General features: G+C 40.8%; 1 protein-coding gene across 6 annotated transcripts in view; it reads left to right on the forward strand.

The window, feature by feature from the left end:
* Nucleotides 1-13625, forward strand: part of myo16 (myosin XVI) — a 149958-nt gene that overhangs the window by 55101 nt on the left and 81232 nt on the right. For all 6 annotated transcript variants that reach the window (XM_034693375.1, XM_034693379.1, XM_034693376.1 and 3 more), the window contains exons 3-5: nucleotides 3569-3639; nucleotides 5764-5907; nucleotides 13134-13242. In XM_034693375.1, coding sequence (XP_034549266.1) covers nucleotides 3569-3639; nucleotides 5764-5907; nucleotides 13134-13242 — 324 coding nt within the window. The remainder of the gene's footprint in view (nucleotides 1-3568; nucleotides 3640-5763; nucleotides 5908-13133; nucleotides 13243-13625) is intronic.

Raw genomic sequence — 13625 nt, forward strand, 5'->3', positions numbered from 1 at the left:
ATTAGGTGCCATAAAACTGCGTTAGGTTCCTCCATCAAAGTCTCACACTTACCAGCTCTGACAGAGGTGGAGATTTACGGTCTTTCGACCAGCATGTCATCTAAAACTCACCAAATTTCACACTTTCCATTCATTAAAATGAAATCACGTGATGACTGTCATTCTTAAAAATATGTGCCCTACTTTCATTGATGAAACCCTGTTTGAATGACAGGAAAGCGAGAGCATTATCTATTCCCTTGTAACGACTTTAGCGCTGCATAAGACTTAATTGGTGGTTTAGAGTGTTGAGCCTCCGCAGTGCTTTGAGGAGACGGGAGATAATTGTGCTGATTGACTCTAAGCACGGACAGCTTGTTCCTCATCAACCATTTAAAGGCCATTAAGCAGTGACGGCCGTTAAAAGAGGAAGGATATATCTGTGTGCAGTTTGTGATTGGCCTGGTATTTGCACACACGTGTGTCTGGTGATATTAGTCAATTTACTGATTAGGCAAATGACTGGGTAATTAACTGCTGGCACTATAGATAATTGATTATTGTGTAACTATTTCATCGAAAAGAAATACTTCACATGACTCAAGTGTTGCTTACAGGTAGATTCATACACATTTAACTGATCAATCTACAGGTTTGGCAACATTTTCTGAGAGAAAAATTTGATCCAAGGTTATCAGAGAACCTGAAGATGCTACACAAATTTTTTTTTGTCTCCTTGCAGCCAAAAACACAAACCCATTAAATTAACTTAATATTATAAAAAAAAAATTTAAGCATGTCCTCACATGTAGAACAATGTTAATAAAGGAAACATTGGGAAACTTGTTCTTCCTCATAAAGTAAGTACTTAAGCAAACTAATATTGGATGTGATGGCTTTCTGGTCTGTTTGGCTGCTTTGCCTTTCTTTTGTGTTGCAGTTAGAAGTTATTAGTGGGTGTGTCTGGTCAATCAGCCTCCCTGTTAACACATAAGCCCAGTGTTCCCAGTCCTCTTAAAAACTGCCACCTTGGTTCTTTCAGGCAAACTCTCTTCATATGCCCTGTTTGGTTTCTTTATCTTCTTTTCCACCAACACCTGTACAATACATCCTCCACTTTTTGACATTAATCAGAACAATGGATGACCTTATTCAAGAAAGGAGAATGAGTTAATCTCAAAAGAAAACAGAGGGTGGGGTCTGTAACCAAAGCTGATGGTGTACAGATCAACATCATCCATTTTCATACAGATTAAGACATGATGCAGGCACACTTGAAAGTTTACATTGTACTTACAAAGCACATTTCATTACAGCTAAGCTCTATCTTCTTTTTACAAACTAAAAGCCTAACTAGGGACAGGAGTTGGAAACTAGCAGTAGCTATAATCTCTATATCCAGAGCATCAGTTACTACAGATGTTTGTAACAGGCAGAAGTTTTACTATGTAATTTTCATTGTCCCTATAAAAACAAACTATACTATATAAATAAATGTAAAGAAGTGCTCCACATTGAGGATAAAAACATTATAAAACCATAAATAACAGTTGCTTTCAGAATTCATATCATAAAAGGATACACCCAAAGTACATCAGACACATCATACAGCAATCAAGCAAAAAGCATAACGTAAGTCAATACCTATAGAAAAGCAAATATCCACACACTCTGGAAAAAACATAGGCTTTGAGTCTAGATATAAAAGTAGAGACAGTTGTGATGGACCTTAGGTCAACAGGCAGTTTGTTGCAGAGGAAGAACGCAGCAACTAAAGCCCCCTCACAGATTTTGATCTGAATCTGGGTACAGTTAAAAGGCTCAACTTGATGACCTTAGGGGCCGGATTGGGATGTAATAATAATAATAATAATAATAATAATAATAATAATAATAATAATAATAATAATAATAATAATAATTTGTATAGCACTTTTCAATACAAGTGTTTCACGAAAACAATAAAAACAGACATAATTATTCTAATTATTATTTTTTTTTATCATTATTATTGTTATTTTTTTCAACTCTTGTACTCATTTATTTTTGTAATATTGGCCTATTTATTTTATTTTATTTCCAGATTTTTTAAAATTCTTTATTTTATGTTATTTTTTATTTGAAATTATTAAAATGTATCATCTATTATGATTTTTCATTCATTCAATTTTCTACTTATTTTATTTTCTTATTCGAGAAAAACATCACTTACCTAAATTGTTTAGGTTGATCTTCTGTATATAATGTGTAAAAATTCAAATAAACAGATCTTTGAAAAAATAAGAATAATTAAAAAAAAGCCCACAATGAAAGCAGAGAGGCAATAAAAGCAGGGAAGAAAACGTTTTTGAATGAATTCACAAAATCAAATCTTTATTATAAAGATATGTCTTGACTGGCGAAGTAAAATTAGGGACAGATTCTGCAAATCTGATCTCCTCTAGCAGGCACAGTCGGGGGGCTCTGACAGCAAAGGCCATGTCACCTTTACTTTTCAGTCTAGACCTCAGACTGCATCCTGGCTCATACGGGGATAAAAGCTCTGAAATATATTGAGCGGTGAGCACATGTTGTGCCTTCATAGTCTATGAGCAGGTCAGAAATATACTGAGTATGCACATTTCAGTATTGTAGTTGTGGTTGTGGTGTTGACTTTTAATGAAGATGCACTTCAAAAAAACGTTGCTTTTGTGGCTGTAGCAGAAATTATAATCTATTCTACGTAGGGCAAAAGCAGAGTTTGGTAAATGACCTGCAGAGAGAAATAAGTGTCAAAGATGTACCATTTCCGTTACCTTATGTTTTGGTATTGTCACTCTGCATTGCCGTGTGTGTGTGTGTGTGTGTGTGTGTGTGTGTGTGTGTGTGTGTGTGTGTGTGTGCGTGTTCGATTGCGTGACAGCTGTGGCTGTCTTGCTGGTAGAAGGTCTTGCAGGGTTTTGTCAGCATCCATCTAATGCTGTCAGTGTGTGTGAAATCACATATGTCCAAACCTCTCCTCCCTACTCTTCCTCTCCTGTTTGTCCATCCTGCTCTATTTATCTGTCACATGCTCCTGTGTGTGTGTGTCTCTCTCTCTCCATTTCCTGTTGTGCTCTCATCCATTTTTTGCACATGTTAAATAAAAGATAAATGAGTGGTTCAGTAAAACCCCTTTGACCTTATTTTTCTTACTACTGTCTGCTGATTAGTTTGTGGCTGACTGAGTAAACTTGCATGTAATACTTCAGTGTTTTTCCCCACTCTATCTGTGTCAGTGTGTGAGTGGGTTTCGCGGCTCACTGGAGCTTACAGTACAGGATGTGAAAGTGTGTAACCCAGAGGCTGTCTGACGTGCAGCTTGAACAAGAAGCTACCAAACACACTCAATCACACACACAACCTAACTATGATCCACGCTGGCATGTCAAGGACAGTCAGAGGACACTCCACACATATTGGTTCTGATAGTGAGTGGCAGAGATTAGTGTGTGTGTTTGTGTAAGGCTGTCTGTCTGAGTATGTATGTATCTTCTTTACATGCCCTTAGCACCCGGCCTGTCTGCACATACAGCAGATGTTGACATGTGGGTGCTTTGTTTTGTTGCAGTGATGCGTCTCCTGAAGGAGGGAGCAGACCCCAACATACACACGGCTTCTGGGGGATCATTGCTACATCTGGTAAGATACACACAGACAAACACTCAGTGACACACACACAGGTTTATGACAATCTTATGAGACACTATATTTAAAATCATCGTTCTGCATGCTATTAGCAGTTTGCAAATAGCTGCACAGAGGTTACAACTGTGGCTGACGAGTTCAAAGAAGCTGCAACAGCCCAAATATTTACATCAGGGGAATAAGGTTAATAATAATATGGAGAGATACAAATTTAAAAACACATTCAACACTCCAACAAATGCAACCTGTTACTATAATGTGCAGTCAAACTAAGGTGTAGGAGCCACATGCAGAAAGAAGATTTATTAACAAAAGAACAAACTGTACACTGAAACAATAATTAAGAAACAAAACAAATACAGGGGTAGCACAAAAGTAAATCACAAGCAACACTGGAACTGGAGAGATGCAAGGAACACATTGGCCCAATCTCAATGTCCACCCTCAAGCACTCACTGACTTTGAGGCGCGTTCCCACTAAGTCCTTGAAGGTTTAGGGCTGTCCCACTGTCAAATCATCAGGTGTGTGAGGGATCTCTCACTGACTTTTTGAACCCTTAATGTCCCCTTTCCGTAAGTGGGCATTTTTGCAGACTTAGCGTAAGGGAATTATCCATAGTTCATAGCATTGTGACGTGAAACATGGGATTCCCAGGGGAAGCCCGCACGGAAAGGTAAACGAACCACGTAACATGGAAATAAAAAAAAGTGTGACAGTAAAAAAGAAGCATGAAAGTTGTAATTAAATTTACAGGTAAAAAAGTTTGCCTGTAAGTATTAATATAGAAAACAGCCTTAATGTATTTATCTTGTGTATACAGTATAATTTATATATCTGTAGTTATATAGCCTATTTATATATTTATGGTTATGCCTATTTATAAATTTGAAATTGTGTGGTTAAGCAGTCTCTACAGTAAGAGCCTGGATCACATGGCAGTCAGTCCATCGGTCACTAAATGCTAACAGGGGCAATCAGACACAGGTTAGACAACGAGACACAGGTGCAACTAATTAGCACACAATCACAAGGAAGGGAAACGCACGAGCAGGAAGTAAAGCTAGACCAGACACACAGGGAGCAAGAACTACAAAATAAAACAGGAAACACTATAGACTTATTAACATGGATGAAAATACATGGACAGGGAATACAAAAACACAAGGCGAAAGACTACCAATGAAACGGTCAGAACAATACAGATACAAAACAGGGAAGTAACAAAACTTAACTAACTTGATGACAATGGTTCTTGTTTTCATTACACTTCCACTTGCAGTACCTCTTCTACACTTCTAAGTGATGCAAGAAGCGCCTCAAGAATCATATTTGTTAACAGAGCTGTCAATCATGGAGTTTTGCCCGTTTTAACAGTATCAAATAGCTTAGAAAAGTAAAATAACTTAATATTTAAGAAAAAAATGAAATCTCCATCACATATAAGCCTGATAAGAACTACCATGTACTGGAAAAATGAAGCCTATTTGTTAAATATTTTTATTTTACAGTTTGACCCAAAGTTGCATATGGTTACATGGAGGAGGCGGGGCTTATTAACAATAACAATAATAATAACAATTCAGATTCAGATTCTGATTCAGAGAACTTTATTAATCCCAGAGGGCAATTTGGTTTGCAGTGTACCAGCTTGTCAATAAACAACACAAACACTAACACAAACAATAACAATAATTATAGTAACACTATTATTTGTATATCCCTTTTCAATAAAAGTTCTTCACAAATCAGTATGACCCATACTGTGCCCGTACTGAAGCGAATCAGCAGGGGATACTTCATCTTTTGGCATCGCTTCTAGTGAGCTGTCATGTCGTCCATCTGTTTTACACAGTCTGTGGCCATAACAAATGTATATAAAGCAAATGGAAAACTTCAGGCCTTTTGCAGCACCTTTGCCCTCATCAGCCACTATACTAGGATTCCCCTGTGACAATACAACAGTGTACTGTAATTATTAGAATGCTGAACAACACTTTTATCACACACATTAATAACTGAACACAGTCATGTGTGTAATGTTCTCAATTCCCTCGCAATACTTTAGGAAATATATGTTTCTGCAAACATTTAATGAAGAATGTCCTTGTGTTTCGCAGTGTGCTCGCCACGACAACGTGTTCGCAGCTGAACTCCTGATTGAGCGCGGCCTGAATGTTAACCTGCAGGATGAAGATCTGTGGACAGCCCTGCACGTAGCGTGTGTGTGCGACCATGCAGATATGGTGCTGCTGCTGCTACTGGTAAACACACACACACAGGACGTGCACAGAATTTGGCTATAGTTCTTATAAGTTTATATTGCAATTTCAAGCATGTCAGCTACAAATTAGATTAGTGTTTTGGCATAAGTCGACATCCAAACTCCATATTTTGAATGAGCTTTGAACCAGTGGCTTATTCAGCCAGAATATTCTCACTAAGCGAAGCGTCTCGTGGTGATGAGAGGGTTTGGATTACCAAAGTCTCTACAACACGACTTTCTCCCACAAACTCAGCTGAATCACTGGAAATGTGAATATACAGAAATGGTGCATTAGCATGATATCAAAGAGAGGGCCTGTTCTGTGGGGGATGTTTCCGGCTCTTGTCGGCTCTGCCTTGACAAGAGCTGTGGTTGTACTGATTAGGGCCCGCAATGAGAGCAGGGCCAGCTGCAGGGGAGGGCATGCACATCTAGCACAGTCACTCAGTCAGCTGGGCCCGCTCTGCATGTACTGATTAGACCCAGAGAGGGTTAACTACAGTGTGGAGCTTTGGTGAAATCCAGTTCAGCCTGGTTCTGCTGATTGGGTCCTGAGTGATTGCTGACTGTGGGTCTGCGGGGCAGGAAAGAGACGCTCCAGAGAGGAACCGATACGTTTGAAGAGATGCCAGGCAAAGAGTGTGCAGAGTAGATCTGTCAACCTGTCCTCACTGTACAACCGCTGGTTCATGTGCTTGTGTATTGGCATGCAATTTAATTTCCCTGAAGGTACAGATTCATGGAGCAGGGTGTGATATAGATACGCCATATGCAATTTATGCAGTGACTTATGCTTCCACGATAGGCAATAGCATGTGAGAGATTTAATGCTGTTCCCTTGGAGGCAGTAACTGAAATTCTCCCGTTTACCACCAAGACAGAACTGGCTGCTGGTAAATTAGGTCATATTTACACAGCGCTGGTGGAGGAGAAGGGGATAGAGAGGGAGGAATATATCTAAGGAATCAAAAAGCTGAATCACTTTTCCAGCTAACTCTGCAAATCCAAACATTTATTCAGCCTGGATGACCTTTGACTCAAAGTGCGGTTTTTATTTGATTGTTTACAATTCTGTTAACATGAGAGTACACCCCTGTGCATGCTTGTGTGTTCGCCTGTAGTTGCGAGGAGACCTGCCAAGGAATGTGGGAGGGCTTGAAACGTCTTTATTCCCAAAATGGTGCATGATTTGCTTTTCTCTCTGTAGGTTGGGATGAACTTTTCTTTTTTTTTTTTTTTCTTGTAACAGAGGATTTCTGAAAAAAGAGCCGCGGGCGCTCCTTGTCTAAAAATGGCTTCAGTCAAGCTACATTTCTGATACAGATGTAATATCCCTTTTCTTCCATTCATCCATTCTGACACCCGTCTCCTCCAGCACAGCCCCTGCCAATACCCAGTCATTCTGCTCCTTTCTCAAACCGCTGCCTTATCAGAGCTGTAAGTGGGCGATCTCCCCCCCTCTGAATATAACAGGTTTACATTTTAATGAGAAGTGGACCTCGTAGCGGTCTCGCTGGAGGAGCTTGACTGGCAGTTTTATCGCTGATGGGCACAGGGAGGAGCAGTGCTGCTAATAACTTAATAAGTACTAATCTATTGTGTCCTACTCCGTCTCTTTCTCCGTCCCCCGCCCCTCCTCCCGCTCGTCCTCTGCGTCTCTGTCCTTGATTTCCTGTCTCCAGCTCCTTCAGAGAGAAGCGGGGAGATTTTTGCTGACAGAGATGTTACCAGGCTTGTCTTGTGGGAAAAGCAGAGTGGGAGGGGTGCTGAGTGGAAGTCTGGGCGCTTTGTGGCTCTGTGTCCGCGTTGGCAGTGATGTTAATTCTCTTATCTGCTGCCTCCAAACAGCAGGGGGAGGGAGTAAGCTGTTTCTAAACGATCTCATTCCCAACCTATTTCCAGATGAATTCCCAAACCTATTTCTAGCTCCAGCTCCGGTAAATGTTTGTCATTGAGACCCATACTGGGCAAACTGGTACTTTACAGGCATTGTGGATTGTCTCTTAGCAACTGAAAGCATGCTTTTAGCGTATGAATGATTCCAGTGTTAGTGTAATACTGGATGATAACACCAGCGAGGTTACTGAACAAAAACAGACCCAAACACTCATTTCTCATTGATGCTACATTCAGCAGAACATAATTAGACTTGGCTTGATGAATCCATCAGGATGACTCGGCAGAGGCTCTTGATCTCCACGTGTTACATCTTAGCTGTCCTTCTATTCAGAGCCGCAGCCCACAAGATGCCTATCAGATCTTTCTTCTTTCACCGCCTCAATTAAGCCTTCCTCTTTCACTCCTTGTAAAACTCTGGGCTGGAGAGTGACCGAAAAGATGTGGGAAGTGATTAGATTTAATTGCGAAGCCTAATTCTGCTTCAGTGTCTCCCTCTTTGACGCCATGTTGGAACAAGGACTCTTGAAGAACAAAATAATAAGCCCAGCTGTCTTCAGAATGTTTTTCCAGCGATGAACTTCAAATCAATGCTCATCCTTTTCTTTTCCAACATTTCCACATTCTGCATGAGATACCAGTCGCACTAGGTCCAATGAACATATCAAGCTCATCATCCCCGGTACTTCTACTGTTTTCGGCCGTAATTCCTTTCGTGTTGCAGCAGCTAATGACTGGAATAATTATAATAATAATAATACATTTTATTTATATAGCGCTTTTCAGAAACTCAAAGACACTGTATAACTGTTAAAATCAGTACAAGCAAGGAACAAGGAACACAGATCAAACAAAACAACATTACAATCACAAATTAAAAGCTAACTTAAAAAGGTGAGATTTCAAGAGATTTGAAAGCTGAAGGGTCAGAGCAGTTTTGATATGGGAGGGGAGTGAGTTCCAGAGGATTGGGGCGGCTACAGAGAAGGCTCTGTCCCCCCCAGGTTCGGTGCTTGGCTCTGTGAGGTGGAGACAGGAGGTTGGCATGTGAGGAATGCAGGTTACAAGAAGGAGTGTGATGGTGGAGGAGGTCAGTGAGATAGGAAGGGACCTGGTGGTGGAGGGCTTTGTGGGTGAGGGGGAGGATTTTAAACTGTATGCGGTAGGTAGGGGACGGGAAGCCAATGAAGATGTTGGAGGACGGGGGTGATGTGGTCACGGGAGCGGGTGAATAACTTACAAAACACCCTCAAGCTCTCAACTTTGACTCCACTCACAACCTTCAAGTTAAATCTTCAACAGATTTTAGTTGACTGTTGCTCCAGCTGATCACTTCGGACTTTACTTACATGCATACTTATATATACACAAATACTTTTTTACACCTGCACACATTACTTGTTACTTGTTCACTTTTGTTCTATTTTATATGTTTATATGTCTATGTGTGTGAATCTGTTCCTGTTGGCGCCTCTGGGTCAGGTCATTTTTGTAAATGAGAACTGGTTCTCAAACATTTCTACCTGGTAAAATAAAGGTAAAAATTAAAGAAAAATCTCTTTACTTGTGTAGAGACAGACGTAGCAATGCATGTCATGTGATCCTTGGGAGACAGATTCGGTACCAAAATGTTATTCCTCATCACACAGCCCCATACTCAACAGGGTTACAGTGGCCGTGTTGACCCACTTTCCGTGTTTGTAAATGATGAAAACTTCTGAACTCTTGAGCGCTTTGAAGTCGAAACGATTAGCAGCGGGGCCCCCGGCTGCCCCCAAACTCCACTGATCACCAGCTGAGTTTTCTGCTGATAATGTAGCTCTGCTTCCTCCAAACATGACACAAGTTCACCCGTCAACTGTTGCACTTTCTTACGCTTTATAATCTGCTTAAATGATATCCCAAACCTTCAAAGCTAGACATTTTATCTCTTTTTTTTTGAAGGCACAGTTTGAAAAATAAAGCTTTACAGACTGCTTGTTGACTTTGATGCTCATAAGAGCAAATGTTGTACGTTTTGGTGAAGAAGAGTTCTCAGTTTTTATGATGGTAGACAATGCATTCTGTCGTTTTCTGATCCTAGCATCAGTCTCTCTCTACACAACGGGAGCGTGAAACAACAGAAAGGAATGATTTATGGTGATTTAGAAAAAAGAGTCATCATTACCGCTTTTTCAGCAGACTCTGTCGTTTTCAGTTTAGCATCACCGCAGCACGGCGTATCTCAATGAACAGATGTTGTATGCAATCAGTTATGAATAATGAGGACTTTGCTTGATTGAAAAACAAGATTAATCTGGTTCTTTGTGAAGTTTGAAACTTCATTTTTTTTTTAGGATGCATTCAAAAAAAATAAGAATGTTTTTAACGGTTTTTGAACGATCATAAAACACATTGAATTAAGAAAGGCTTTGTTAGCATTCATACTAAAAGTTAGCAATGGAAATGAAGCAGAATCAAAATTGATATCATAATAAAAAAAAAAATAATAATAATAATAATAATAATAACCTAAAAAATAAACAAAGAAAGAAAAAATATATAAACAAAACAAAATAAAGGAACTCTAAAATACTAGAATGCATAACAAGACATCAAGAGCAGAATAAAATGTTTACATAGTTATGAAAACCTTTTAAAAAAAAATGTTTTAAGAAGCAATTAAAATATTCAGACAGAAGCAGCACGCCAGATTTCAGCTGGTAGGTCATTCCAAAGTTTAGGAGCCAAGACTGAAAAAGCCCAAAATCCCTTGGACTTCAATCGGGCTCTGGGAACAACCAATAACCCCTGTCAGTTGATCTGGGAGGGCGTAAGTAGTAATATGGCAATTTATTGTGCATTATAATAATATACTTCTGAATACTCCCATAGATTCATATCATACATATATTTCCAGAAGAATATATGTACCTTCTTATTTCCTTTGCATGATTTCCCCTGAGCGGTGACAGTCCAGCTCACGCCTCAACAGCCCGAGAGACGACTCCTGGTGCATATTCAGTGCTTGTTATTGATTCCCTGGCAGTCACTCCTCGTAACAACTGCCATCATGAACCACAAGCAGTTGCAGTACGAGCAGATTTCCATCTCCACGACGTCCGAGGCGGATTCATCGCATCGTGACAGGGGGGTAGCGTGTCGGGGTCAGGAGTCAACTTGTTAACCCCCTCGGAGCCTGCACGGCCGCCAGCCAGCCAGCCACCGCAGGCTCATTTATATCTGTCAGCAGTTATCACAAGGGCTCAGAAACATGATTAATGCGAGCGTATCAATGGCCGACACATCATGCTTCCTCAGACATAATCTGTGTCTGTTGGATTCAGAGCGCTGTGTCAGAACAGGAACTCTGAATGGATTATTTCTATTATAGAAATGTTTTACTATCCAGTTTTGTTGAGAAAAATAGGGCCTAGGTTTTCCACATGAATGCATTAATTCAGACTTTGTAGGTGAAGTAATTTAGTCAGCAGTTTTTTGATTGTTTAAAGAATTAAAACCTGACAACCAACCAGTCTGCCCAGGTTTGAAATGTCATGTTTGACTATTTTACATACATATATAAGAACGTATATGATGTTCAGTCTCCGTGTCCGCTTTACTCTCCCCAGCCGCCGTAGAAGCTGCTCAGTGATGAGATTGGCTTCCTGACACACAGATATCTGTCTCACAGCTGATAACTTCATCCAGCCAGAGCTCTATTGACTTTCACTGGACCTTGAAGTAAATTGTCTGGGTTCACACACACACCTCTTCACTTCCCAATATGCAGCACACACCTGCACATACGCACACAGAATAACACACACACTCACATTTTTAACAGAGGCAGTCTGAGACAAGCTGTTAGGTTTATGAGGAAGTTAATCACCATTAAGGGTCAAAGCACAAACTTGAGGAGTATAGATGGAGCAGAATGTGTTTGAGATTAGGAGGTAAAGAAGGGATGGAGTGTGTATGTATGTGTGTGTGTTTCTGTGTGTGTGGAAGGGGTGGGCATTATATTCTGCTCCCTCTCTGCCACACTCATCATCTCATCTCTGGCTCTCTGAGCTGTGGGCTCCACTACGCGATAAGGTTTCCAGTTTGCTCATGAATAGTCACGAGGCTGCGGCTGATTGCTGTTAATGTTAATTAATTCCCTTTGTTAACCCCTAACTAACCCTCAAATGTTAGCTAAACAGCTCCCACAAGGCAGCACACATGGGTGCACAATGAAACCGCAGACCTGATCTTCTGATAACCGGAATTGACGGCATTGTGCTGCTGCCTTTATCACGCCCTAACTGCTGAGATGAAAAATGCTTCCTCTGAAAATCCACCAAAACATTTCTTCTTAATTGAAAAAAAGAAAAAGCTAGGGTCTGGTTAATAATCAATTTAAAGAAGCGAGTCTGCAACAAGGGTTTTTAACTCAGTGTCCTTATGGTTTCCGGAGCACTGAGGTTAACAGCTCCTATGTTGTTCTGTCAGCAGGCTCCCTCCTCTCATTTTCAGCCCATTCTTCGCCTTCCTCACCTCTTCCCTTCTGTGTCAACCTGAAGACAAGGTCATAAATCTCCTCACCGCACTGCAACTGGCTCGTTAGAATTCTATTAGCTGTAAATATTCAATAAGGATGCTCACTTAGAGTCCCCTGTCCCTGTTATCAGACCTGGTCCAGACAGGATCGTTACAGCGGCTTGTCTTTTACGGTTTAGTCAAACAACAGCAAGCGATTTATGACTGCATGCTGACAAGCCCTGCTTGAAAGGATGCATGTTACTTTAACTACCAAACCCTGAGGAGAGGATGATAAAAAAGGAACTAACAGGAGACCACATGAGTATATTTTGCGTATCTTGTACACATTTCTGCTCTACCAGTGAAGCATTGCGGGTGTTTTTCAAATAATGAGCGCTGCAGAGTTCCTCTAAAGAGACGCAATCAATCATAACCATATTGTGACCAGCAACTGTGCTGTAGTCAGAGTAACAGTCATTAAAGGAACCCGAGGGAAGGTCTCTTGTGTTATCTCATGCTATAATAGAAAACTACTCTGGCAGGGTCCTTGTTGGGCAAACACACATTAATCTTGTCATGTGGACAAACACACATGAACACTAACCAACACCTTCTCTCTCTCTCTCACTGCCCCGCCCCCTCCAGGCGGTTATTTTAATGAGTTCTTTAATTCACTGTATTGTCTGTTAATGTCAACATGGTTCCGCTCAGGTAAGAGGCCTCTGGGAAGGCGAGATAATTGTGCCCGCTTTATCTTTGATTCAAGTCTGAGCTCAAAAACTCTGTTTGTGTCTCCTCTGCTTTCTTCTCACTTGTGTCCCAAAGGCCGGGGTGAATGTTCTGCTGCAGGACGTGAACGGGAACATTCCTCTGGACTACGCCACAGAGGGGACCGAGACCAGCTACATCCTCCGGAAACACCTGGAGGAAAATGGTATGCTCCACCCACCTTTTGTTTATGTTGCGCTGCACTGTAAGAAAAAAGGTAGAGAGATAAATATAGACTGTATAATCAATGGACGTAGTATCCGTGACGTCAACCATCTGTTTCTAAAGCACTGTTTTGATGCCGATCGGTGGCGGCAGCCATATTGGAAATGCTGAACGCAACCTAACTTCTGTCAAGCTAGTGTGAGGTAAAGAGGCGGGCTTTGAGCCTCCTCACTAACAGTTATAGTGTTCCCGTCTGTCGATCAAGTCAGCTGTGCCTCTCATAATGGAAAACTCGTAATCTTAATATCTTCTACGTTGCTGTGTTATGAAAACATTCACCCCCGTACAGTGTGTGCCGATCGAGAAATGAGTGGTTGAGATGAA

Source organism: Notolabrus celidotus, chromosome 10, assembly GCF_009762535.1.
Source record: "Notolabrus celidotus isolate fNotCel1 chromosome 10, fNotCel1.pri, whole genome shotgun sequence".
NCBI lineage: Eukaryota > Metazoa > Chordata > Actinopteri > Labriformes > Labridae > Notolabrus > Notolabrus celidotus.